Source organism: Equus quagga, chromosome 12, assembly GCF_021613505.1.
Source record: "Equus quagga isolate Etosha38 chromosome 12, UCLA_HA_Equagga_1.0, whole genome shotgun sequence".
Lineage (NCBI taxonomy): Eukaryota > Metazoa > Chordata > Mammalia > Perissodactyla > Equidae > Equus > Equus quagga.
In genome coordinates this window covers 9,337,586-9,361,373 of record NC_060278.1, presented here as the reverse complement: position 1 = coordinate 9,361,373, position 23,788 = coordinate 9,337,586, and the positions used below count along the sequence as shown (strand labels likewise).

The window sequence follows — 23,788 nt, the reverse complement described above, 5'->3', positions numbered from 1 at the left end:
AGTGTGATAGAATGCATGACTCCATTTTACTTTCTATTTTCCAGGAGAGATAATTTTTCTCTGATGGCTGTGACTGTGTCATGGTGAGAATTATTCACCCTTTGGAACATTTACTTCTTTCTCTTAAGAAGTGGGACTTCTAAAATGCTACCTTGGCTGCTTTTATAATAACCATCCTTTTGATTCCTGTCTCTACGTGAATGTTTCAAAGGCATTTCAAAGTCGACATGTCCAAAATTGAACTTAGGCTGTCTCACCTAAAATTAAGTTCTTTGTTCTCTTTGTTATTTGTCACCACCACTCATCCCATTGTGCCAGCCAGAAATCTAGGGGTTATCTTGATGTATTATTCTCTCCTACTTTCCATTTTTTTGTTTTTCTGTGTTTTTTTGAGGATTGGCCCCGAGCTAACATCTGTGCCCATCTTCCTGTATTTCATATGTGGGACTCCTGCCACAGCATGGCTTGATGAGCTCTGTATAGGTCTACACCCAGGATCTGAACCAGTGAACCCTGGGCTGCCGAAGCAGAGTGCACAAACTCAACCTCTACACCACCAGGCCAGCCCCCCACTTTCTGTTTTTAATCCCTAGCAAGACTGAATTTCTTATGCCCCCACTCAACCTAGTACCAATTGTCATATAATCTTTGTTACCATAGAAATCATGGTTTGAGACAACATCCTTGTTGTCTCAGTATTTATTGAGGCCGTTGTGTGAAGCTGTGGCTAAGGTGCTGTACGGGGCTCTGACAGCTGAAGCAGCTATAGAGTCTGTACTCCGGGGGTTTACTTTTTAGTAAAAGGGATAAGACGAGCATGTAAATAACCATTATGCAAAGTAAGAAATTTCAGTCTCATAAAAGGAATATGAGTAATGTCCTGTGAGAGTTCAGAAGAAACAGAGAGAGTATTTCCACTAGCAAGGAGAGGAGGGCTTATCCGGGAGGCCGGCCTTTGAATCAGCACTGTAAGTGGTAAACAGGACTCAATCAGGTGAAAACAGAGTTACCACTAGACGAGCATTATTGCTGGAAAGAACAGCCTGAGCAAAATCGTGAAAGCAAGGAGATATGCTCACAGAAAGGCAAGCACTTAATCAAAGTTGTAAGGGGAAAACTCAGAAATAGGATTGGAGAGGTACACAGAGTTCGGACCAGAGAGAGCATTGAAAGTCAGGCTAACAGGTAGGACCTATGTTCTTGACAGCCCACCATTGGAAGTATCCTTGAGCCACCCGTGTCCTGCTGTCCACCATCCTTTCGTGGGTTCTAAAAGGTAAACTGGATACACCAAGGCAGACAACAGCAATGATTTTGGATGCATTTTGCTTGTACCCAATATTTCTTCCTAACTTTAAACTATTGTATTTTTTTGACAATACAGTATTTATGGATTGGTGGGGGACATTGGTCTCCATCATTTTTAATTATCAAGGCAGTTGGTGGCTAGTGTTTAGAGATTTTGAGATGAGGAATCTATTGATATATATTTATTTCTATGTTTTTGTGGGATGTTTTCATTGTTTGGCGTGTGTGTGCACGCATGTGTGTATGCATGTTTATGTTCTAAGTAAATTTTATTTTGAAAAATTCCAATCTTATCTTGGCCAAAATAATGGGTATGGGAATTGTCCATGTGAAATCTAGGAGGAAAGATCTCATCAAGGCACGAACTGGTAGCAGTGTGTGTCCAAGGCAGAGAACTCAGCAAGGGCCAGATGAAGCTGGGAGAATGTAGTAATGGTTCATCTAGGACCAGGAAATTTAGAAAAAAAAAGATGGCGTATACTCCACCTGAAATACTTCCTTATGCCTATCTTCACTACTTCCGCTTCTGGAAAAGCTCCCCAATGAGAGCTTAATGGCTTTCAAACATGGTCTCTTGTATTGGAGGAATTTTATAAGGAATAAGTGATTGAATACGCACTCCCTGGAGAAGACAATTATGAGTATCCAGTGCTCCTAAGTAACAATAAATAAATGAGTTCTAATAAACAGGAAGAGGCAGTTGTTAAAATATACTCAGAAGCTGTAAATAATACCTAGGAGTCAGTTTCAACAATGTTTCAAAATACAACAAAACAGAGTAAAGAACCATCATGTTCATACAATTGGCTGTTTGTTTTGACCCACGTAACTAGATGAAACTGAGACCAAGGAAGGAAAAGAAGACTTGTCCAGGGTCATGTCATGCAGACGAGTTGGGGCCAGACCCATTTGTCCTAACACCTAGTTCAGTTCCTGTCTGTATTGTTCTACTTTCTTTTTTCCTGCAAAGAATAATCATACAATCCTAGACTGTTATTGTTGGAAGGGAACTTTTCTTCTGGTTCCTTATTTTAGAGATCGGAAAAGAAAACTAAAGCCAGAGAAATGGAATCCTGACAATTCAATAGCGAGTTCATGGCCAGCCCTGGGCCATAACTCAGACACCATGATTTTTAGACCAGCGCTTTTCCTAGTTTCTGTATTCCTCACTAATAGTAGAAGTTAGCATTCACAAAACTGGTGATATGAAGAGTTCTTGTTGGACTTTTTCAGCTGCTTGGTATAATTTACTCATAATGGGCATTTAAACTTAAATTTTAACCAATTTCTTTGCAGTTGGAGTTTGCATCAATGAATAGTATATTCAAGGGTCAAGAAATCATTGCTCATGTTTCCCCAAAGACTTTTTTTTTAATTAAGAGGATAGAGTGTGGAAACAGCTAGTTTAAATGGCAATCTAATTTATAGCATTCTTGAAATGTTTGGCATATAATTATTTAGGAACTAGATTTTAATGACTTCTTGACATGAGTTGATGATCAATATTGTGATCTTTTTATTTCTTTTGGAAAGAGTCCCTCATCTCTGTGATGAGTTTAAGAATTTACCTTTGTTACTAGTATCCAAGTTATCAGCAGAGGCCAACAAAACTGCATTAATTTTAAAAAGCCTTAGCCCCATTTTCTCTGGTAGTGCTACTTAAAGTTATACTGCATTCCTGGACTTTGTTTAGCATGTTCTTTTTCATTTAGGTCTAAAATGGCGAGTCCTCGGTGGCTCCAAGTATGTGTCCCTCATGACAGTAAGTGGCCTGCGATGACCGACTTGTCCATCTCTCCCCTGTAGCCACACTCTAGCCACCAGACCACTTGCTGTGTGCTGAAGTGCATGCATTTTCATTCTTCCCCATTTTGCCTTATGCCTTGTTCTCTCCTTGAAATTTCCAGTCTTCATGCTCTCCTTGAAAACATACTTCAAAACCAATCTCCAGATGTCAGCACCTTTGAGAAACTTTTCCCAAAGTATATGCTTACATTTTCTTTCCTTTGTGGTCAAACAGCACTTTGTTCATGTTGAAAAGTCACACAGACCTGGAATCAAGTCCTCGTCCTTCCGTGTACTCATCGTGCCTTGTACTAGTTTTGTGACTCTGGGCAAGTTGCTGAACCTCTCTTAGACCCGGTTAAACCTTGTTTATGAAATGGTAGCAGTAATGATAAAGTTGTGAGGATAACTGAGAATAACACCTAAAAAGCATGATGCACAGTGCCTAGAACAGTGTTAGCTATCACCATTACTCTGGGATAGTTACATACATCTGTATTTTGTGAATCTTAATCATCTTTACATCTCCAGGACTGAGTCCAGTACTTTGCCTGTAGTAAGCGCTCAATAAATACGTATTATCTTGAGTTGGAGAGTGTGGGTTAAGATCTGAAATGGAAAGCCGTCGTCTGGCTTTATAAGTTCAATAGACACAGTTAATAGGACATTTAACTATTTATTACTTTCCTGAAGATAGTTGGAGAAGCAATTAACATGAAGGATTTTTCTTGAGAGAAGGGTTTAAAAACTTTTTTTCTAGAGAAAACTTTTTTTTATAGCTCCCCTTTTTATCAGTTCTCCTGCTGGGTTAGTGGCAGAAACCAAAAGAAGACTTAGAAAAAAATGATAAAATTTACATTAACATCTTGTTTGTTCCTAAAACCATCCCTGTGAAGTTGCGTGGTGTGGATCACGGTCTTTCTTTTAGGGCAACACCATTGAGGCCCAGCGAGCTAGTGCAAAACTAGGACTGGCAGCTTGCATCTCTGTGCTGTGTCTAGAAATTTAGTTATTCATTCAGCAAGATAATCCAACTGACAGCCTGGGCGTGAATCCTACGTTTGAGAGGTGTGTTGCTAGTGGAAGTTTTGGATTGAATAGGTTTGGTCATTCCATTATCCCAGACCTCTTATAACCACCACACATGCTTAAACCATGCACCTTACCCCATCTGTGAATTTGGTCATATTTATTCTGCCATCTTCTTGCTTTTCGGTGGTGATTTTGTTTCATTTCTTTTCTGAATGCATCCAACTCAGTTTTTACCTCTTTCTATTGTCTTATCTCTTCTTTAAAGCTTTGCATAGTCTCTTGAAGATTTTTCTCTTTTAATGAGAGATCATATAAGAAATGTCTTTGAGGAGCAGAACTTTTCCCATGCTTCTTTCATGTGGAATATGTTCTTCATCTGCCTTATTTATTTATTTTTTGCTTTTTCTCCCCAAATCCCCCTGGCACATAGTTGTATATTTTAGTTGTGGGTCCTTCTAGCTGTGGCATATGGGACGCTGCCTCAGCATGGCCTGATGAGTGGTGCCATGTCCGTGCCCAGGATCTGAACCGGTGAAACCCCGGGCTGCTGAAGTGGAGCGTGCAAACCGAGCCACTCGGCCATGGAGCTGGCCCTTGCCTTTTTTTTTTTTTAACTCCTCCTCCTCCTCCTTTTTTCTTCTTTTGTTATAAGTACGTATGGTGGTGATTCTTTTCTCAAGTGGGACTGGGAACAGCTCTGTTCTAGCAAAAAAATAATGTGGGAAGGGTGGAAGGATGATATGAAAAGTCTTTAGTTTGGATTAGGTTGATTCTCTTTAACATCCTCTCACCAAAATCGGTATTTTCTTTGCCTTGGCACATCTTCCCTCAGTTTTGAATCTTTAAGAAGTCAGTGTACAGGGCCACTGGGTGGCCCAAGCCCAGGTTGCACGATTCGTGTTGTATTCTCTGTGGCTCACAGCACACACTCATAGTGACAGTCTTTCTCTATCATGACATGTCAGGCATGCCAACTGCTGCTGTCTCTCCTCCTCTCTTCACTCCATCTCCACTGGCCACTCCTCTGCTGGACAAGTAGGTGATAGGTCACTGTCCCATGGTCTTCTCCAGCTCTGCGTCCCTTGTTTTCCTACATGTGAACTGGGTCTCATCTGGACCTTTTCCCACTTCCCCCATGGCCCAAAAGCAAATCTCATGGAATCAGCCTCTCAGGGTTGTGCACTTTCTTTTAGAAAAGTCTGTTTATTTACCGATTGAGGTCTAGGGAGTTATATATTGCTTCTCAGCTTCCTTTCTCATTTTAACACAGATTTTACGGTATTTGACAGTTATGCCTCATAGATTGTAGATTGGAACTATGGCCACTTGTATGTTTCATAAAAGAAACACATTTGTCTCTCCTTCCATTCTTTTGGTTGTTTAGTCAGTTTTAACGGAAGAGAACGATTACTCGGTGATCCTTAACTTGAAGTAACTCTCACTCATCTTCTTGATAAAATAGGACAGGGTGCGGTGGATTACAGATGGTCACAATTTTTTGACACTTCTTGCATCAAAAGTTGGTCTATGTTGCCTACCCTTGAGCCCAGGCTTTTTCTGTGACTTACTCGGTTAATAGAAGATAGTGGAAGTAATGGTATGATGTTTTTGAGCCCAGGCCTTAACAAACTGGCAGTGTCTCCTTCATGTCTCTTGGAACACTCTCTCTGAGAGCCCCGAACTGCTGTGAAAGAAGTGTGACTAACTGCAAGACCACCAATCTGGAGAGGCCACATGTGGGCGCTCAGAACAACAGTCCTAGTTGAGTCCAGTCAGCCAGCCATCCCCACAAAGTGCCAACTTTATAAGTAAAGCTGTCTTGGCCCCTCCAGACCAGCCTGTCCACCAGCCGAATCCCACTGAGTGATCTTAGTTGACACCACATGGAGCAGAAAAATTGCCAACCTGTGAGTCCTGCCTGAATTCCTGACCCAGAAAATCTTGAACTATAGTAAAATGGTTGTTTTAAGCTGCAAAGGTTTGGGATAATTTGTTACCCAGCAATGAATAACCAGAACAAGAAGATACGAGTCTTATTGAAATTATAAGTATTCATAGTATTGATGTGGCTTCAATCCCATAGGTGGCTTACATGACAAGAGTCCCACCTTGAGTCCAAGAGAGATTTAGACATAGCTGGGCAACCAGCGAGGCGAGTCTCTTCACACAGGTATAGGGCACTGAGGGGCCTCCCGGGAAAGAATAGAAACTGTGCCCACTTCAGGGAGCCAGGCATTTCTAGTGGGTAGTGAGTTGGCCCAGCAGGAGTCTTTGCTGAGAGATGTGTAGTCATCTGGGAGATGACTGATACTAAAGGAAAAAACACAAGTTTGACCCAGTAACAAAGCCCCAGTGGTTGGGGCGAGTCGGAGCTCCAAGTACAAGAATTGCTGTTAGTTAAAACCATCCCAAGCTCAACCCAACCAACTGGGTACGTAGCTGCATCCTGAGGAAGACTGAGGTTATACATGAGAACTGAAGGAGCTGCTTCACTCAACCTATAAATGGGGTCCAAGCAACAGTATTTGCCCAGTCTCAATCAGCATGCAACACAAAGGGGAAAGATCTATCGTTTTTACTTCCCAAAGGACTCCTGGGTGAATGGAGCAGCAGAAAGCAGTGGCCATGCTGGTGGGCTGAGGATCCAGCCCAGCAGTAATGTATCCACCCAGAGGATCATCAGTAGAGGGTAAAATACCTGGCAGAACAAATGGAGACAATGCTTTGCCTGCTGAGTGGTGTGCAGTCTGGACAGTAGGGACTCCATATGCTGAGGATCAGCAAGAGTCCCAGAGTGACCAACACGGTGCCAGCCACCATGTGCCCAGCAAAGGGAAGGAAACCGGTACCCAGCCAAGCAAGAGCTGAGTCACGGTGGTGTCTAGCTGAAGCAGACTTGTCCACAAGCACTTTTGAGACATACTTATGGGGACTTGCTAAGACAACAGGAGTCCTACATTAGCATGCGATGGCAATGAGCCAGCAAAGTTTGATTGCAAGTGTTATGACCGCTATTGTACCCATAAGTGATATGGGATGGTCCATGTTGTACAACTCCACGAGGCACCATTCATGTTATATTCCACACGAATGCCCTTACCCCGGAGCACAAAGACACAACATTGATGGTGCCCCCTGGGGTTGTGCAAGGTGGACTGTGGATCAGGAGGCTGGGAAAATTCTGAATACGTTTGTTTTACAACCCAAAATAGATTACCATCTGTGATATTAGCTGTGTACACGTGATTTTAGCACAAGTAGAGAATTGGATAGAGTAAAAAGCTGTCCCTGGTTCATTGTTTGTTATCTGGGTCCTAATTTAGCCTGAAAATTTTTGTTCTTCTAAGACCTTTCACATTAAATTGCATTCACATAAAAATGCTTTCAGCAAATCTATACAAGGATGAAATCCTATGATATTTCCATAAAGTTCATGTGGATTAATTTATTAGGCATTTCCTTGGTATCCTCAGTATTATTCCATGGAAAATTGTTTTTCAGTAGTATTTAATATTAAAATATGCTAATTTCTTATGGGGAAATTTAGATTTTATCAGATATTAGGACCTCTTTACAATTCTAAAAGCTTACATCAGATTCCCAAATTCCTGTAATGTTAATGTCTCCAATGATGTTCTGGAAACCAGTAATTATTTTGATGATGGCATTACCCACTTTTAGCTGTATTAAACTGATTCAAATCCTTACTTGCTTTTAAAATATTTGTGCTTTTTCTTGTAATTTTTAAATTATTTTATTTAAAGAGGCTCCTGAAAATGACCACATTTGATTTTAGGGGATAAAGTGCTGTGAATCCAACAACTATATCTACTTAAATAGAGCAAAATATAACACATTTAGAACAAAATTTCTTGAAAAATTCTCAGTGTGCATCTTTTGGCCTTTTTCTTAAAGGCATAGTCTTTTAAAAAATTTTTATTCTAGAGAGAAGGAGGAACCTAAGGGATTATCAAGAGCCTTGACCTACATTATCAAGGTTGCAAGAAATACAGCAATATTGTCTGTCTGTTTCTTTTCTTTCAAATTAGCATTAGTTGGGGCGGCCTGGTGAGGTAGGGGTTAGGTTTCCACGCTCCACTTCGGGCCTGAAGTTCACAGGTTCACATCTAGGTGTAGGATTTGACTGTATCGTTTCTGGTATTGTTGGCGGAAGAAAAGACGTTTACACAGAATTACATTTACCATTGAATTCTGCAGTGCCTCCTAGGAGGCAGGACACTGAGCGTGGATGATACTGATTTTTTTTCAGCAAATGGAGATGCACGCGATGATGGGTTGAGTGGAAGGCAGAGCAACAATTTTCCGTGAGAGCCTTCGCATTTTCAGTCCTCTAAATACATTTCTGCCATCACATCAAAGGCCTTAGTAATAAGTATGTTGAGAGTAATTTACTAGAAAATTTTGTGCTTTAAATTAGCTAAAACTTTTAACCATCTTTTCTCCATGGAAGAGGAGAGAAATATTTTGTAAGGATAGTACTCAAGTTTAGAGCAGAATATTTCTGTCTTTGAGTAGAATTCAAAATGACATGCCCCTCATTCCTTACTGCCAGGCACGTAAAGCTTTGTCTCTGGCTGTTCAGCTGCCCTAATCTTCCTTGCTTCCCCATTTAGTTTTGTAATCTCTGCAAAAAAAAAAAAAAAATGCTGTATTTAACAGAATTTTTAGTTTGGGAAGATTATGATTCACTTTGAAGTCAGAGTTTTATACATTATATAAATAGAGCTGGGTTTTTTTTTTAAGTGAAAAATCTGAAATCAAAATGCTCAGTGTTTTATCAAAAAGAAAGGGAAATAAATAAATACCTAACTATGACAATTCCAGTCTTTGGAATAGAAATTAAAATAGAATACTCTTATTTCACGGTCGATTCATATGTAGATTTGACTGTACCACGAGTTCCCCTCAAAAATTATAAATATATTAAAAATATTGCCTGGGCAGCCCAGCCTAAAATGTAGGTGTTGTTCCCTGTCCATGGATGATGGTGAAATCCTCCTGTATTTGTTCAGATAGAGTGAAGGGTGGTGAGAATCCTGTTTGGGGCGTGTTAACTTTGATGTGGCAATTAACCGTGAAAGCAGACTTATCAAGCAGGCAGTTGGAATAGGAGTCCGGGCTGCAGGGGAGAAGGCTGTGTTCCAGATAGTTTTTGAATCATTTGCATGTAGGATTTCATGCCATGGCACTGGATGTCATCACTGAACATGAGTGTGTTGAAAAAGAAGCGAAGGGGGCCTAGTGCCGAGCTCTGGGAGACACCAACATTTAGGAACCTAGCAGAAGGAAAGGGGCCAGAACAGGGGACTGAGGGAGGGTCGCCCTCTAGGGAGGAGGAGCCGGGGAATGTGGTCTGTTGCAAGCCACACGAACCAAGTGTTTCAAGAAGGAGAGAATAGTCAACTGCTAAATAGTGCTGAAAATCAAGAAAAATAGAGTAAGGCTGAATTTGGACACATGAAGTTCTTCAGTGATCTTGACAAGAGCCATCTCAGCAGAATAGGGTGGAGGGAAGCCCCAGCTGAAAGAGGTTAAAGAGAGAGGTGAGGTGAGGAAGCAGAGAGAGGGAATGTGAACTAGTCTTTCAAGAAGCTCAGCTGTAAAAGGAGGAGAAATGGGGCTTTAGCTGGAAGGAATGGAGGATGGAAGGAGAGATCTTCTTCGAGATGGGAGATACTAGAGCACATTTGTATGCTGATAGAGGGATGGGCTGATGATGCGGATGGAGGGCATCGGTCCAGGGGTGCGTCCCAGAGAAAGCAAGTGTACAAGCAGAAGAGTTGGCCTTTACTCAGAGCAGGGACAGTTTATCCATCATAAGGAAGGAGGCTGAAAGAATAAGGTAAAACAAAGATGAAATTCTGTCGACTTGTTTAAAATATATGTGCATAGAAGAAAGGACAAAAGGAAACATCAAAATGTTATCTGCTTATCTCGTGGTGATGGAGTTATAGGTGTTTTTTTTTTTTATACCTTTTGGCATTTTTCACTTTTTTTTTAAACAAACAATGCATATTATTTTTATACTTGGAAGAAAATGAATGAAATAAAGATAATCACTCTTCGGTGACCCTTCATGCCATCATTCCTTGAAAAGGCAAACTCCATGAAACGCCCCAGCCACATTTGTTCTTAACCCGATGAACTTTCTGTAACGGTGTTTGTGCTACAGACGCTTTCAGCAGCACTGGTTATGCAGCTTTGCCTATTGAAGGAGCTGTGCCACTCTATCTGCAACAAAACCCTACTTACAGAAACTGTGTCTTCTCTGCTCTTCTACTTGTCTCCAAGCTAAGAGTAAAGAGAGGAAAGATGTTAGGAACTCTTGGCAGATGGAGAAGCACCATCAAATATTCTTGCAAACACAGATGTCAGTTTTGTTTCAACATCTAAAAACAGGTCACTCTATCCAAAAGAATAGACAGCACAGAGAAGTCACATTCACAGCAGAAACAGACAAGGTTTCCCAGTGGGAACATTTTTTTCCAGCCTCCAGATATCTGACTCCTTTTTAAGAGCACACAGGCATACTTTCAGCCTGCCCAGAAACGCTTGAAAGGGATTATCAGATTGTATATGTTGCTTAAAATTTGCTAATAATCTTAATAAAATTACTTCTTTTAATAGGTGAGATTGTGCCTATTGTCCAAATCATAAACGAAGGATCATATATGTCTTCTTGAAGCAGGCTGCTTCTTAGTTATAAAGCAGAATCTATACCAGAATGTAATATATCTTTTCTTTTGTTCTGTTTCTTGAATAGGTAATCCATGCATATTGAAATAGTACAAAAGAGTAGTCAGTGAAAAATAGTCTCTTTCCCACCTATTTCCCTCCCCAAAGATAATGAATGTATCCAGTTTCTTGTGCATATTTCTAGAGATATTCTATTTATATGCAAGGAAATAACTAGAGCATTAATGGAAAATTTAACAAGGCTCTTAAACATCATTTAATATGCTCTCTCACTTTATTAAAAACATCAAGGATAGTGATCAGAGAGGCCTGTAATGTTGGAAGCCACTGAAAATTAGAGGTCAGAGAGAATTTAATGTTTTTCTGAAATAGAAGTGTAAATGATTGGGGAAAGCACTCAATTCTTAAAAAGTTGATGCCCGTACCTCTTCCACCAACACATCAGTTGTATTAAAAGAGATGTCTAACCCATTCTGCAACTAGCTTGTAAGGTTTTAATGTAAAACTAAGCGTTTCATGGTTTGATTTTTAAAAATAGTTTCACTCTCCCAGTCATAAAGCGTGCATTCGTCTTGAATACACTTATTTTCTAGAAAGGACTCTCTACCTGTGAAGCACCGATCATTGATGGTGGCTGCCATCCCTCTCCTCCAGAACCTTCCCTTTTCCCCAGATCTCTTGCCTGTCAGAGAGTCAGCGAACTATGGCTTACAGACCACATCTGGCCTATTTTTGTCAATGAAGTTTTATTAGAACACAGCCACACCTATTCGTTTATGTGTTAGCTATGGCTGTTTTCACACCATGACGACAAGGCTGAGTAGTTGTGACACAGGTCCCATGGCCTGCAAAGCTGAATATATGCATTTATATGGCCCTTTACAGAGAAGTTTGCCAATCCCTGCCCTCGAATATGGAATCTCGGTCATGTCAATGAATGGGCAGAAAACATTAGAGAAAAGAAAAATTAAGAAGTGATTTTAAATGTGGCGATAGTGAAATTATAATGGTACAGATGCAAATTTTATGCAGAATCCCTTGGTGTTCATTTATTTCATATGCTTCATGCTCACACAGAGAAGATAGTGGGGAGACTGGTAGTACAGAGATTTAGAATAAATGAAGGAAGGTGCTAACATAGGTACAGATTTTCATCTGCTTCCATATATCACTTTTCCAACCTCATGCTTCCTTCCAGCATTACTACAAGTTCTATAAACATGTTTTTATCTGTACAATCCAGATTAAAGGGCATCTTTAGGGAACTGTATGTCAGAGAGGAAGGGCTCTATGGAATTAAAAGGGCAATTAAAAGTGTAGTGGAGACTGGGTGACTGTGACATCTGTCACTCCAGTCATGGCCAGAATTGTTCTGCTGATCTGACTGCCGGCTGGTGTGTGCCTCCTTCCCCACCATCATCTCAGAACTACACACTTGGCCAAAGGGACCAAACTGCAGATAAATAAAAACTCGCCTTCCAGGGCACACCAGTGAGAGCCTGCACTCCCATTGGTACAGCCAGTTGTGACTGTTACTGGAATTTAAAGATGGATAAGGAAACCAAAACAAAACCATTGATGAGATTTATGTTTAACCAAAGATTACTACCCAGTGGTCTTGAATCCCTTTAGAAGATAGAGCTTGATATTTACAAGAGGATATTTAACCAAAGTAAAAGCAAATAAAGCTGTTGCATTACAATAGTACAACTGAATAGTAAGGATAAAAATTTGACATCGAACAGCAGTAGTTTCTTTTTTCAGTGTGTAGAACTGAAATACAGCTGAAGCTATAATAACCCCCTAAGGGAATTTGTGACCTTTGACAACACAGAAAGAAAACATTTGTAGTCTGAAACTATATCTCTCCATCATTACAGAGTAAATGAAAAATATAATCTGGTTAACAAGCTATACTTTTCACAAGAGGACAAAAATCTTACAGAAGGGTTCTGACTTTACTTTCTCCAAGTCTTACCGAAATTAAATATTGGATAAAGTAACAAGAATGGAAACCAGTCCTATAAAATGAAGGCAAAAAGAAAATTTTGGAAGTGTAAAATTATCTTGAAACCTATATATGCTCTTTCTTTGAGCATTTCAATTGTTTATAACCAAAGTAAAAAAGATATTAATCACCTGGTTCGTCGAGTTTTGCCACAAAGTTGGACATCACAAACTTGCTGACCACACTTTTCACAGTTCATAAAATGAAAGGAAATTGGACTCTTGTATTTAACTCTTCTTCTTGGTCTTACATTCTATGATATTCTGTATTAATTGTGTATCTTTTTAAATGTTAGGCTAATTTTAAAGCTAAACGGCAATATTATTGAGGCAACTCATTGTGCCACTTGAAAGAGTACAAGTGTGTCATTCACTAGTGCTTCTTTGTCGTGACAGCTATAACTGTCTTCCTTTTTTTTTTTCTGCTTCATTGTCTCCATAATGTTTAAGATCCAAACAAGTGACAGCAATGCTGACCACACTTTCCTGAGCAGCTTACTGCGGATGTCCCTGTCTGGCAGTAATTGGTGATGCAGAAATAGATATGGGAGAAATACAAGTAGACAATTCCAGTGGCCAGTGGGCTTCTCCTGCTAAATTGACATGGCAGAGAGCAGCACCCAACGCTGAATCAGCGAGAGATGGAAGGGAAGTGTTCTGGAGCCGAGAGTTGCTAGACAACCGTGTGCCCTTTCACCAGGTTCCTCCAGCTCCTAACTAAGTGTCAGCTCTGTTTGGTGTAGAACCAGTCTTGGACACTGCAAGGAGGATGGGGAGGAGAAAAAAAGACAGAAAGAGGTGTTTGCCTCATTTCCAAATGTCTGATGTAATGCATAATTCCTGCTGAGATGCTACTGTCAGGGTATACGTAGGATTTAATAATAACTACAATGAAATCCTTCAGCAACAATGATGTTCATGAATCCTTCATCAGCAACGCCTGGGCTCGAAGCCTTCTCATTCCTTGCTCAGTTTACATGAAGCTGGTGTCATGTATTTACAATTCCTGTTTGTTGCAGGTAGAGGGGTCATCTGTGGAACAAGAAGAGAGCAAAGACAAGTAAATTTAAATATAAATTTAAAATATAATTAAATATAAATTAAAAGTAAATATTGAATATAAAGTAGATGAGGGTTGAACCCATGACCATAAAAGTAATAATAATAATAAATTTATTTTATATTTCAACATAAAATATAAATTCCATGACCATAAAAAGTAAAACCAATAAAAAATTTATTAAACATAGCAGGCACTGAATGAATCAGTTTACATGTGTTATGTAATTTACTCTCACAACAGCCTTATGAAATAAGCTATTACTATTCCAATTTTGTATCTGAGGAAGCAGAGTTGTTACTTGCCCAAGGCCACATGCTAGTTAATGGTAGAGCCACGATTGAAATAATAGTAGCTATGATATGTTAGATATTTTCACGTGCTCATTCTAATTAAACATTTTACATGAAATAATCCATTTTATTTGTCCTCATGAAATCTTTTGTTGTTTGATCGGAACATTCTGATTCTTTTTCCATCTAACCATCTTGGAATTTAGTTCAGTGGCTAATAATTTATGAGTCAATCTCTAATCCTTCCACACTTTATGGCCATCATTGCTCCTGCTCGGCCATGCCCCACATCCCTCAGCCTCTCTACCCTTTAATTAGAGGGAGATCTTAATAATGGAACCATGTTCTAGAATAGGGCTGAGCCATCTTCACAATTACCCTGATAAATTCTATGTAATTTATAAAAGCTAGTTTTTCAAAGTCATAGAAAATGACTCCAGTTCTCTTCAGAATGGAGCAGTCAGCCATACCCTAGGTAATATACGTTTCAATACACAAACTTATCAAACCCATTTGGTCAACAGATTAAAGAATTCAGGGATTGGAAGAAGCAACAGAAATCATATGATTCAGCTATTTTAATGTCATCCATCTAGGTAAGGTTATTAGCTTCCAGTGTTTTTTGGTGGTAACATGTTTTTTAGGAAATGAAGATAGTGGTAGAAGAGAAGGGTTTTTTCCCCCATGAAAAAAATTCATCTACCAAATCAAAATAAACAAGCCTAAATCTGTGTGTTCGATACAAGATGACCATCATAATATCCTATGGCATCTTATTTTCAGTGTTCTTTTTCTTGAGTTTCAAGAGTTCTTTATATATTAAACTCATTTGTCCTTAGTCCATCATACATATTGCAGATATTTTTCCCACTTTCTCTCTCTCTGTCTTTTTTTTTGGGTGATGAAGATTGGCCTGGAGCCAATATCTGTTGCCAGTCTTCCTCTTTTTGCTTTAGGAAGATTGTCCAAGCTAACATCTGTGCCAGTCGTCCTCTGTTTTGTATGTGAGATGCCACCACAGCATGGCTTGATGATGTGTAGGTTTGTGGCTGGGATCTGAACCTGGGAACCCTAGGCCGCCGAAGTAGAGTGCGTGAACTTAACTCCTACACCACTGGACCAGCTCCACATGTTGTAGATATTTCTCCCACTTTCTCTTTTATCTTGTGTTTTTATTCTATTAAAATTATTCTGTCAGATTGATTTCATTTTTTCATTCTCTTCTATCTTATCATACTTGTAAATTCCATCCGTACCCTATTATTACACGACTATTCTTTTGCATTTTCTCCTAGAACTCTTATGATTACATTTTTAAATCTGTAAGTCTTTTAACCCATGTGGAATTTATTTTTACATAAAGTACACAATTCCTAAGTTTTTAATTAGGGGTTCTAGCACAATTTATTGAATTGTTTTCTTTCTCTACTAACTTGAAATGCCTCATTAGTCATATAATATGTTCTTAGAATATATGACCCTAAATTGTGAAGTATTTACTACAAGAATTTTAACTTTTCTCAGGTGTCATCACTTAGTGATAAGGTATGCTTTTAGATTATAGTAAAATGTGTCTTTTTCTCTACCAGAATATACTACTCCACTCTGTTGCTTCCACACACACTACCCTTTGATTAAAGTATTTCACTGGCTTCCCATGGTGCCTAGCATCCAGCCTCACCGTGGACCGCCGTCCCTCCCGCTGCTTCAGCTGCAGGGCCTTCCCTGAGTCCAGGGAACATGGCCTGCTCTCTCCTGCTTCCGGGCCTCCACACATGCTCTCCCTCCTTTCCCCCATCAGATAGCAGCCCAACAATCTCTCCATGTTTGGGTACATATAAAAGGCTGGATTTAATACTTTCCATTAAACCTGAGTCACAGAATTGAATTCTGTGGATATTAAAAGTGTATTGTGGTGAGAGGTGAGAAAGATGGTGGGTCAGGTAGGTGTTGGTGCCTGAGCTGGCTTATTGTTAAGAGGCTTGCCGGAAATGGTGGGATGGGAACTAAAAGGGAAAGACATAGGATGGGTCACACTAAAAGATGCTATTCTCTGCACACTGGCTGGTTGGGTAGTTCTTAATATTCAGGCCACCAATTGTATTTTACATCTTTGTATCCTTGATCCCAGACATAGAAAGCTGAATAACCCTTGGTTTCTGTCCACGAGTTTCTCCTAGGCTGGCAGGAATGATGAACGTACCTAATTAAATGTGAAAGCTTCTCTATTAGCGGTGCATTTGCTCTGAAAAGTCCTGCAGTGGCTTCATAGAGAGAGTGATATTTGAGCCTGACTTTGCATAATAAGTAGAATTTTGCCAGACATGGAAGGAAAATAATTCTACGCAGAGAAAATAGAATGAGCAAAAGCACAGAAACTTGAAAATACTTGGCACATTGGGGAGTGTTCTGTACAGAGATGGTGGGTGATGGATTTTGGAAAGATTGTTTGAAACAGGACTATGAAGGTCCATGAAGTCCATGCCAAGAAATTTTTAAGTCAACTGTAGAAAATGGGGAGCCATCTGAGGTTTTTTTTTTTAATTTTAATTTTTTTTTTTGAGGAAGATTATCCCTGAGCTAACACCTGCTGCCAATCCTCCTCTTTTTTGCTGAGGAAGACTGGCCCTGAGCTAACATCCATGTCCATCTTCCTCTACTTTATATGTGGGACGCCTGCCACAGCATGGCGCGCCAAGCAGTGCATAGGTCCACATCCAGGATCTGAATCAGTGAACCCTGGGCCGCTGAAGCAGAACGTGCAAACTTAACCACTACGACACTGGGTTGGCCCCCATCAGAGGATTTTAATAATCACGATAACAAAATCTTTTCTGAATTTTTGGACGCTAATACCAAAAGCATCATGGAGGATGAATTCACAGGAGTGGAGCGTGAGGGTACCGGCCAGCCAAATATTGATCCGCCTCTTCTTCACCATCTGCTCTTTGTCATTCTCCTGGAATAGCCGTTAGCTGCCAAATGGGCCCATAAAAACAGATGAAAAATTCAGGGCTCGTCACTTCAACTAAATGGATAACTGGATTTCTAGAAAGAAGTTTTCTTAAAAATAGCATGAATCTCTTTGGAAATAGGGGGTTAAGTAAGATGACACTTGTTGATCTCAGCAAATGTGGAAACAGACTATGTTCAAATCCTGCACCTGAAATAGTGGGGGATGTGCATTCACTCATTCATCCAGCTAACATTTATTGAGGACCTACTATGTTCTAAATAATCTGCTTGTTCCTGGGATACAATGGGGGACTAAAGATACACAGTCTCATGCATCTTGGAGCTTACATTGTAGTTAGGGGTTCAGATATTAACTGAATTATCCACACAAAAAAGTACATAATTATAAATTTTTGTAAGTGCTATAAAAATTATTGTGGAAGAATCTAAGAATCGCAAATAGGAATAAAACACCATTCCTATCACTAGATCCAAGTTCTTTATCAGATATGTGATTTGCAAATATTTTCTCCCAGTCAATGGCTTCGCTTTATCTTCTCTTAACAGTGTCTTTTGCAGAGCAGAAGTTTTCATTTTAATGAAGTCCAACTTACCAATTTTTTTCAGGCATGGTGCTTTTAGTGTTGTATGTAAAAATTCATTTCCAAACCCAAGGTTATCTAGATTTTCTCCTATGTTATTTTCTAGAAATTTTATACTTTTGCATTTTACATTTAAGTCTGTGATCCATTTTGAGTTAGTTTTTGTGAAAGGTGTAAGTTGAGTGTCTAGATTCTTTTTTTTCCCCTGCATGTGGATGTCCAGTTGTTCCAGCACCATACTGAAGAGATATCCCTTTCCTGAAGAACTTTATAGTCTAGAAAAGGGAATAAGTACACAAATGATTGACTGAAATTAGTTAACTAAGATATTTGTCCTGAAGGATGGATGGAATTATGCTGAGGGGTTTAAAAGAGGTGGCATTTGAGGTGGATTGAGAAAAGTGAATAAAGTTTCATCACACAGATGGGGCTGAAGACGAAATAACAAAAACAAAGGAAAAATCTTACATATTTTTTGAAAGATCACTCTGATTGCTGTGTTGAGAAGAGCGTGAGAAGACAAAGGTGGCACAGGGACACCACTTGGGAGGCTGTTGTGGTTGCGAGATGAAATATGGTGGAGGTGATGGTGGTAAGAAATCTTTGGTTCTAGACGTAATTTGATGATAGAGCTGATGGGATTTGTATATAGACTGCATGAGGGATGTTAGAGAAAGAGAAGAGCCAAGGATCACTTTAAGGTTCCTTGCCTGAATGATAAGAAGAATGGAGTCACCATTTACTGAGATGAGATCATGGGGCAGGAGCAGATTAGAGCTAGGGTATTCATGGTTTGGGATGTGTTAAGTCTGCCTACTAGACTTCCAAGTGAAGTGTTGAGTAAGCCGTTGGATACTTAAGTCTAGAGATCAACAGAGTAATCAGTCCATGAGTGGTATTTAAAGCTGTGAAATCAGGAAGTGATGTAGATAGAGAAGAAAATAGCTCTAATGACTGAAGTCTGGGAGGCTCCAAAATGTGACAATTATGGGGAAAGATGAGGAGGAACCAGAAGAAGATACCGGGATGGAGATGCCACTGAGGTAAGGAAGAGAATCAAAAGTGTGTAGGACCCCAAGACAAATGTATTCAAGGAGTTTGTCAGATGTTGCCAATAGGTTAAGTAAAATGAGGATTTAGAATTGACCATTGGATTTAGCAATGTGATGGTCATGAATGTCCTTAATGAAAGCTGTTTCCATGAAGTGTGGAGATGACAGCCTAATTGAAATGAGTTTTCTTAATGGGTGGAGAGAAATTAAAGAAATTAAGTATAGATAATACTTCTGAGTGCTTTCACTATAAAGCAAGGAAATGGAGCCTAAGATGGAGGAAACCAGATGTCCAGGAAGGGTGTTTGTTTGTTTTGAGATGGACGCTGTAACAGCTGAGGGGAAAATGAGTGATGTAGGAGTGAGAGAGGAGCCAGCAGGAGTGATGTCCTCGAACACGTGAGAGGAGATGGAATCGGGTGCACAAAAGGAGGGGCTGGCCATGGGTAGAGGTGGGGACAGTTTATCAATAGTGGCAATTCTCTAAGCAGTGAGAAACCGTTAAAGTTTACTGAGTAAGTGGTATGATTCGTATTACTCCTCATCATTTATTTTTTCCTTCCCCTAATGGACAAATTCAAATACTTCAAAGTATGTCTAAAAATAAACATTGAAAATACGGTTCTGCTCAAAATAAAGTGGATGATAATTTCATGTCCAGAAAAGTTGAAACAAACCCTTGTGTTTACTTCAGCAATTTCTGCAGCCTTCATGTCAAATCAAGGTCTTTATGCTGTTATTGAAAGTTGCTGAAATGTTTTACTTTGAAAATAAACTTCCTGGTGCCTGAAATAAATTTTCTACATACATTTAACTGTTTGGAAATCCACAGTGTGGTTTATTTTGTATTCCTCTTAAATTTTGCTGAATAATGATGTTAAAATTATCATTCCTTGACCACCGATGGCTTAACTACCTCAGACAAAATTGGAAATCAAATGAATTCAAATCTCTCTGACTCACCACTTTGTAACAGATTAAATCACACGTAGAAATTTAGAGGAAGCTTTAAAGCAAATTATGTATAGGATGGTTCTTGATAGAAATAATGAGCTCTTTTGATCATTCATGAAGTCAGTTTAACATGTTGCATCTTTCCAAAGGTGTGGAGAAAACAAACAGATCAACTACATTAGGCTATTTTCTCGTAAATGGTTATCATTAAATTTAGTAAATCAGCATTGTAGAAGTTTTTCAGCCTTCCATGTATCTGAAACTTACTTCCACTGTGATCAGTAATAAGCTCTCAAATCAGAAAGGGTTTTCCTTTTTGTTTCGCTCCACAGACATGAACGTATTCACACCAAGAAAGGTAACTTCAGCAGATCTCTCGTTTCCAGCCTGAAGGATGTAGATGATTTAGCAACCCTAGAAGTTTTGGATGAGGTAAGAAATTCAGTTTAATTAAACTTATTCTAGATTTTTTAAAAAATTTATAGAAGTGATGTGAGCAGGAGGTTATTTGAATGGCATCTGTAAATCTCATGCTTTCTGTGTCTGTGATGCTTCATGATTCTCTCTCCTATCCTCAGTGTTAATCTGTATAACTCAAATTTCCAGATCTCTCCAGCCTGGTGTCAGTTTTTTCTTCTTCTTCATTTTTTTCGCAGGCATTTGTGGTGAGGAAGATTGGGCCTGAGCTAACCTCTGTTGCCAATCTTCCTCTTTGGTTTTTTTCTCCCCAAAGCCCCAGTACATAGTTGTATATCCTAGTTGTAAATCTTTCTAGTTCTTCTGTGTGGGATGCCGCCACAGCATGGCTTGAGGAGCGGTATGTCTGTGCCCAGGATCAAACTTGTGAACTCCAGCCCAATGAAGTGAAGCGTGCAAACTTAACCACTATGCCACCAGGCCGGCTCCTTTTTCTTCTTTTTTCGATACTCAGATTACAAAGGTGTGAGTTCCCATGAGTGTGAGTTGCTTAGGTCAGCGACCGCTTCTTCTCCCCAGTTCTTTCTGGGAGTCTCAAAGGGATGATTTACTGTGGTCAAAAACCAGTCTGCTTCCTACAACCACTGTGTGGCATCTTTTTCCTCTTTTTCCTGTCCTGTTCCACACTCAGTGGCAATACCTGCAAGCCTCTAAGACACCTTGAGAGCCTGTCTGTTACCACGGTCAGTGGTCCCCCTTGTGGGATCACAGAGCCCCTGATTTCACAGAGCTAACCTTTTGGGCACTAAATTCTGCTTGAAAGTCCTTATCCCATAACCTCAGAAATATTTCAGACATCTCTTGTGAAGGTACAAATCCAAGCCAGTAAATTATATTCTCAGCCTTCTTTCTCCTCATCCCCCTTTATTCCAGATAGTCAGATCATTAGAGAAATAAATAGCTCCTTTTCAGTAAAAGGTTGGGATCACTATCCTGCCTGATTAACAGATTTTTATTTTTTAATACTCCTGATACATGCCTGAGCATTTTGCTCAGAAATGCAACAAATCAGGAGATATTTTCTGAAAAGAAGTAGTCATTTGGTAAATTTAAGGTTGCATAAACATCACAAGCACTTCCTCAAAATAATCTCTCTTAAAAACATCAGACATCTTGCAATCAAATAGTGTTTGCAAGTCAGAGATTGCCAACGCCTTTATGAATCATCACGTATCAGATTTTCCGATAATCTGAATTCCAGGGCTTGAAGGCTTTGTAGTTGTATTGCTGACCTATGTATTAAACACGAGGTGTGTTTTTTCTATTGTCTGTGTTTTATTTTTTGTCTTTTTTTTTTTTTTGGCCTTAGGTCTTTGGCTTCTCTCTTGTGTCATGTACTATAAATGATGATTTCTGACATTATTAAGATTGATTCCATGTACTCAAATGATTTATCAACTATGAAAGTTACTTTTCTGAACTTTTCACTCTGCCTCCAAGTCAAATGTCTAAGCAAAGAGCTAGGGCATTGCACAGAGCCAGTGAATACCCTCGACTTGGCATAACATCACGTTCCATGTGTCTTCCCTTCCTTTATCTAGTGTTCTTTACTTCATCTACTGCATTTACTTATTTATACAGATAAAATCCCTGTAACATATAATGTGCCCTTTGGAAAACACAGGTAACCATGACGTCCCTCTGTGGCTCTCAAAACACAGGGAAAAGCTTGTCACATGAAGGGGTAGTTGCTGACGGGATGTTACACTCCTTACTGTCAGTATGTCTATTTCTTTGTGACCCTTGGTCCAGATTCCAGATGTTTCATTTATTATGGTTTACTTTTTAAATAGTAATTGACCATAAATGATTTTTTAAGTAAAAGAAATTATTTTTATTTTATTATAGAATACAGTCTCGGAGCAACTTGAGAAGTGTTATTCCAGAGATCAGATTTATATCTATGTGGGAGATATACTCATTGCTCTTAACCCTTTTCAAAGTTTGGGTCTTTATTCTACAGAGGTATGTGGTGTGGCTTGAGTTCTCTTACTTTGTACGAATAGTTATGCTCTTCAGATAGTTAAATTAATTTAAATGATGCTAAAGAAATTTTATTCAATACCTTGAATAAACAGTTAAATAATTATTGTTAAAACAATAAATAATTATTGTTAAAACATAAAGAATATTGTTAAAACATTATAAAAAATAGAAGATGAATCCATCTGGATGCAGTTTGTGGTCTTCCTTTTTCTGAAAGTATGTTGCAGAGTGTTAATTACTTCCAGTTATTGGTAATATGCATCATATCAATAAACAGATGCCTATACTTAATGTCTACCTCTGAACCAAGTATGGGAGAGTCAAAAGGACAATGACATTGTTTATATAGGTAATATATATTTAATGGCTGTAAAGCTTGTCATTATGAGTTTAAAAATTCTACTTGATATATTGATTGGTTTTTAATATCAGATAATGTGTGTTTTATGAATATAAGTATATAATTATCTGTTATTCAACCCCTAAGGTTTAAATATAGACTAGTATTGTGGAATTAAACTAGGCTGTTTTTCATTTTTGATGGGGCCCATTCTCTTCTCGCTATTAGTATACTCCAAATTATTTAATGCTGTGCCTGCTAGTTTTATTTTTATGTATGAAAAATATATAATTCTATCATCCTCTATCACCTTACAATTTACAAAAATAATGGTAAATTTATGAATCTTGGCCTAAGTTTCAGACGTTCTGGGCTTTGGTGCACATTCTGCCATCAATTAACTATGTGATCTACAACAAATGAAATGAGAGAATGTATGTGAAATAATGTGAAAGGAAAGAAGCGATCATATGTCGGACATTATTATATCTGAAGAAGAGTCAAAAAAATGCTTCCTGATTATCTTAGTTATAAAATGTCTTTATTTAAAGAAATAGTAGTATTTTTGAAACCTCAAGTTCTACTTTAGACTTGCTATGCACTTCTAAAAAAGAGTCCTCTTTTAAATACCACTTCCAGAGTGCTATTATATCATACTATGTTATATCACGTTTCTGGGATGTATTATGTCAGGCTTTTATTTTACGTAACTGTGCATGATTTGTACAAGTATGTAAGTGTGTGGAATGTGTGTGTAACACGTATGTAATGTCTGGGTGGTATTTTGATTTATGTTTTGGTTTAAAAATTAGAGCTCTTTCTGTAAATAAACAAGGGTTTAAACGAGAATAAAAACAAAATCCCTACAAAATGTGTTCTTTTTCATTTTTAGCATTCCAAACTATATATTGGTGCAGAGAGAACTGCCAATCCTCCTCACATCTTTGCAATGGCTGACATAGGGTACCAGTCTATGGTAACATACAACTCAGATCAGGTAAAGAGAGTCTCACAGTCTTGGAAACTCCCCACTTAGTTTCTTGCGTCAGCTGAATTTTGTGAGGATAAAGTCTTCTTAGGATTTTCCTTTCTCATTGTGCAGTGCATTGTAATTTCCGGAGAAAGTGGTGCTGGAAAGACAGAAAGTGCTCATCTTTTAGTTCAGCAGCTGACCGTGCTCGGAAAGGTATGAAATATTTCAGAACTTAATATAACTGATT

At 38.9% G+C, this 23,788-nt stretch overlaps 1 protein-coding gene across 1 annotated transcript in view; it reads left to right on the top strand.

The window, feature by feature from the left end:
- Positions 1-23,788, top strand: part of MYO3A (myosin IIIA) — a 218,365-nt gene that overhangs the window by 72,185 nt on the left and 122,392 nt on the right. Inside the window, exons 11-14 of the mRNA XM_046678079.1 lie at positions 20,098-20,197; positions 22,091-22,207; positions 23,461-23,565; positions 23,671-23,754. Of these exons, the coding sequence (XP_046534035.1) occupies positions 20,098-20,197; positions 22,091-22,207; positions 23,461-23,565; positions 23,671-23,754 (406 nt within the window). The remainder of the gene's footprint in view (positions 1-20,097; positions 20,198-22,090; positions 22,208-23,460; positions 23,566-23,670; positions 23,755-23,788) is intronic.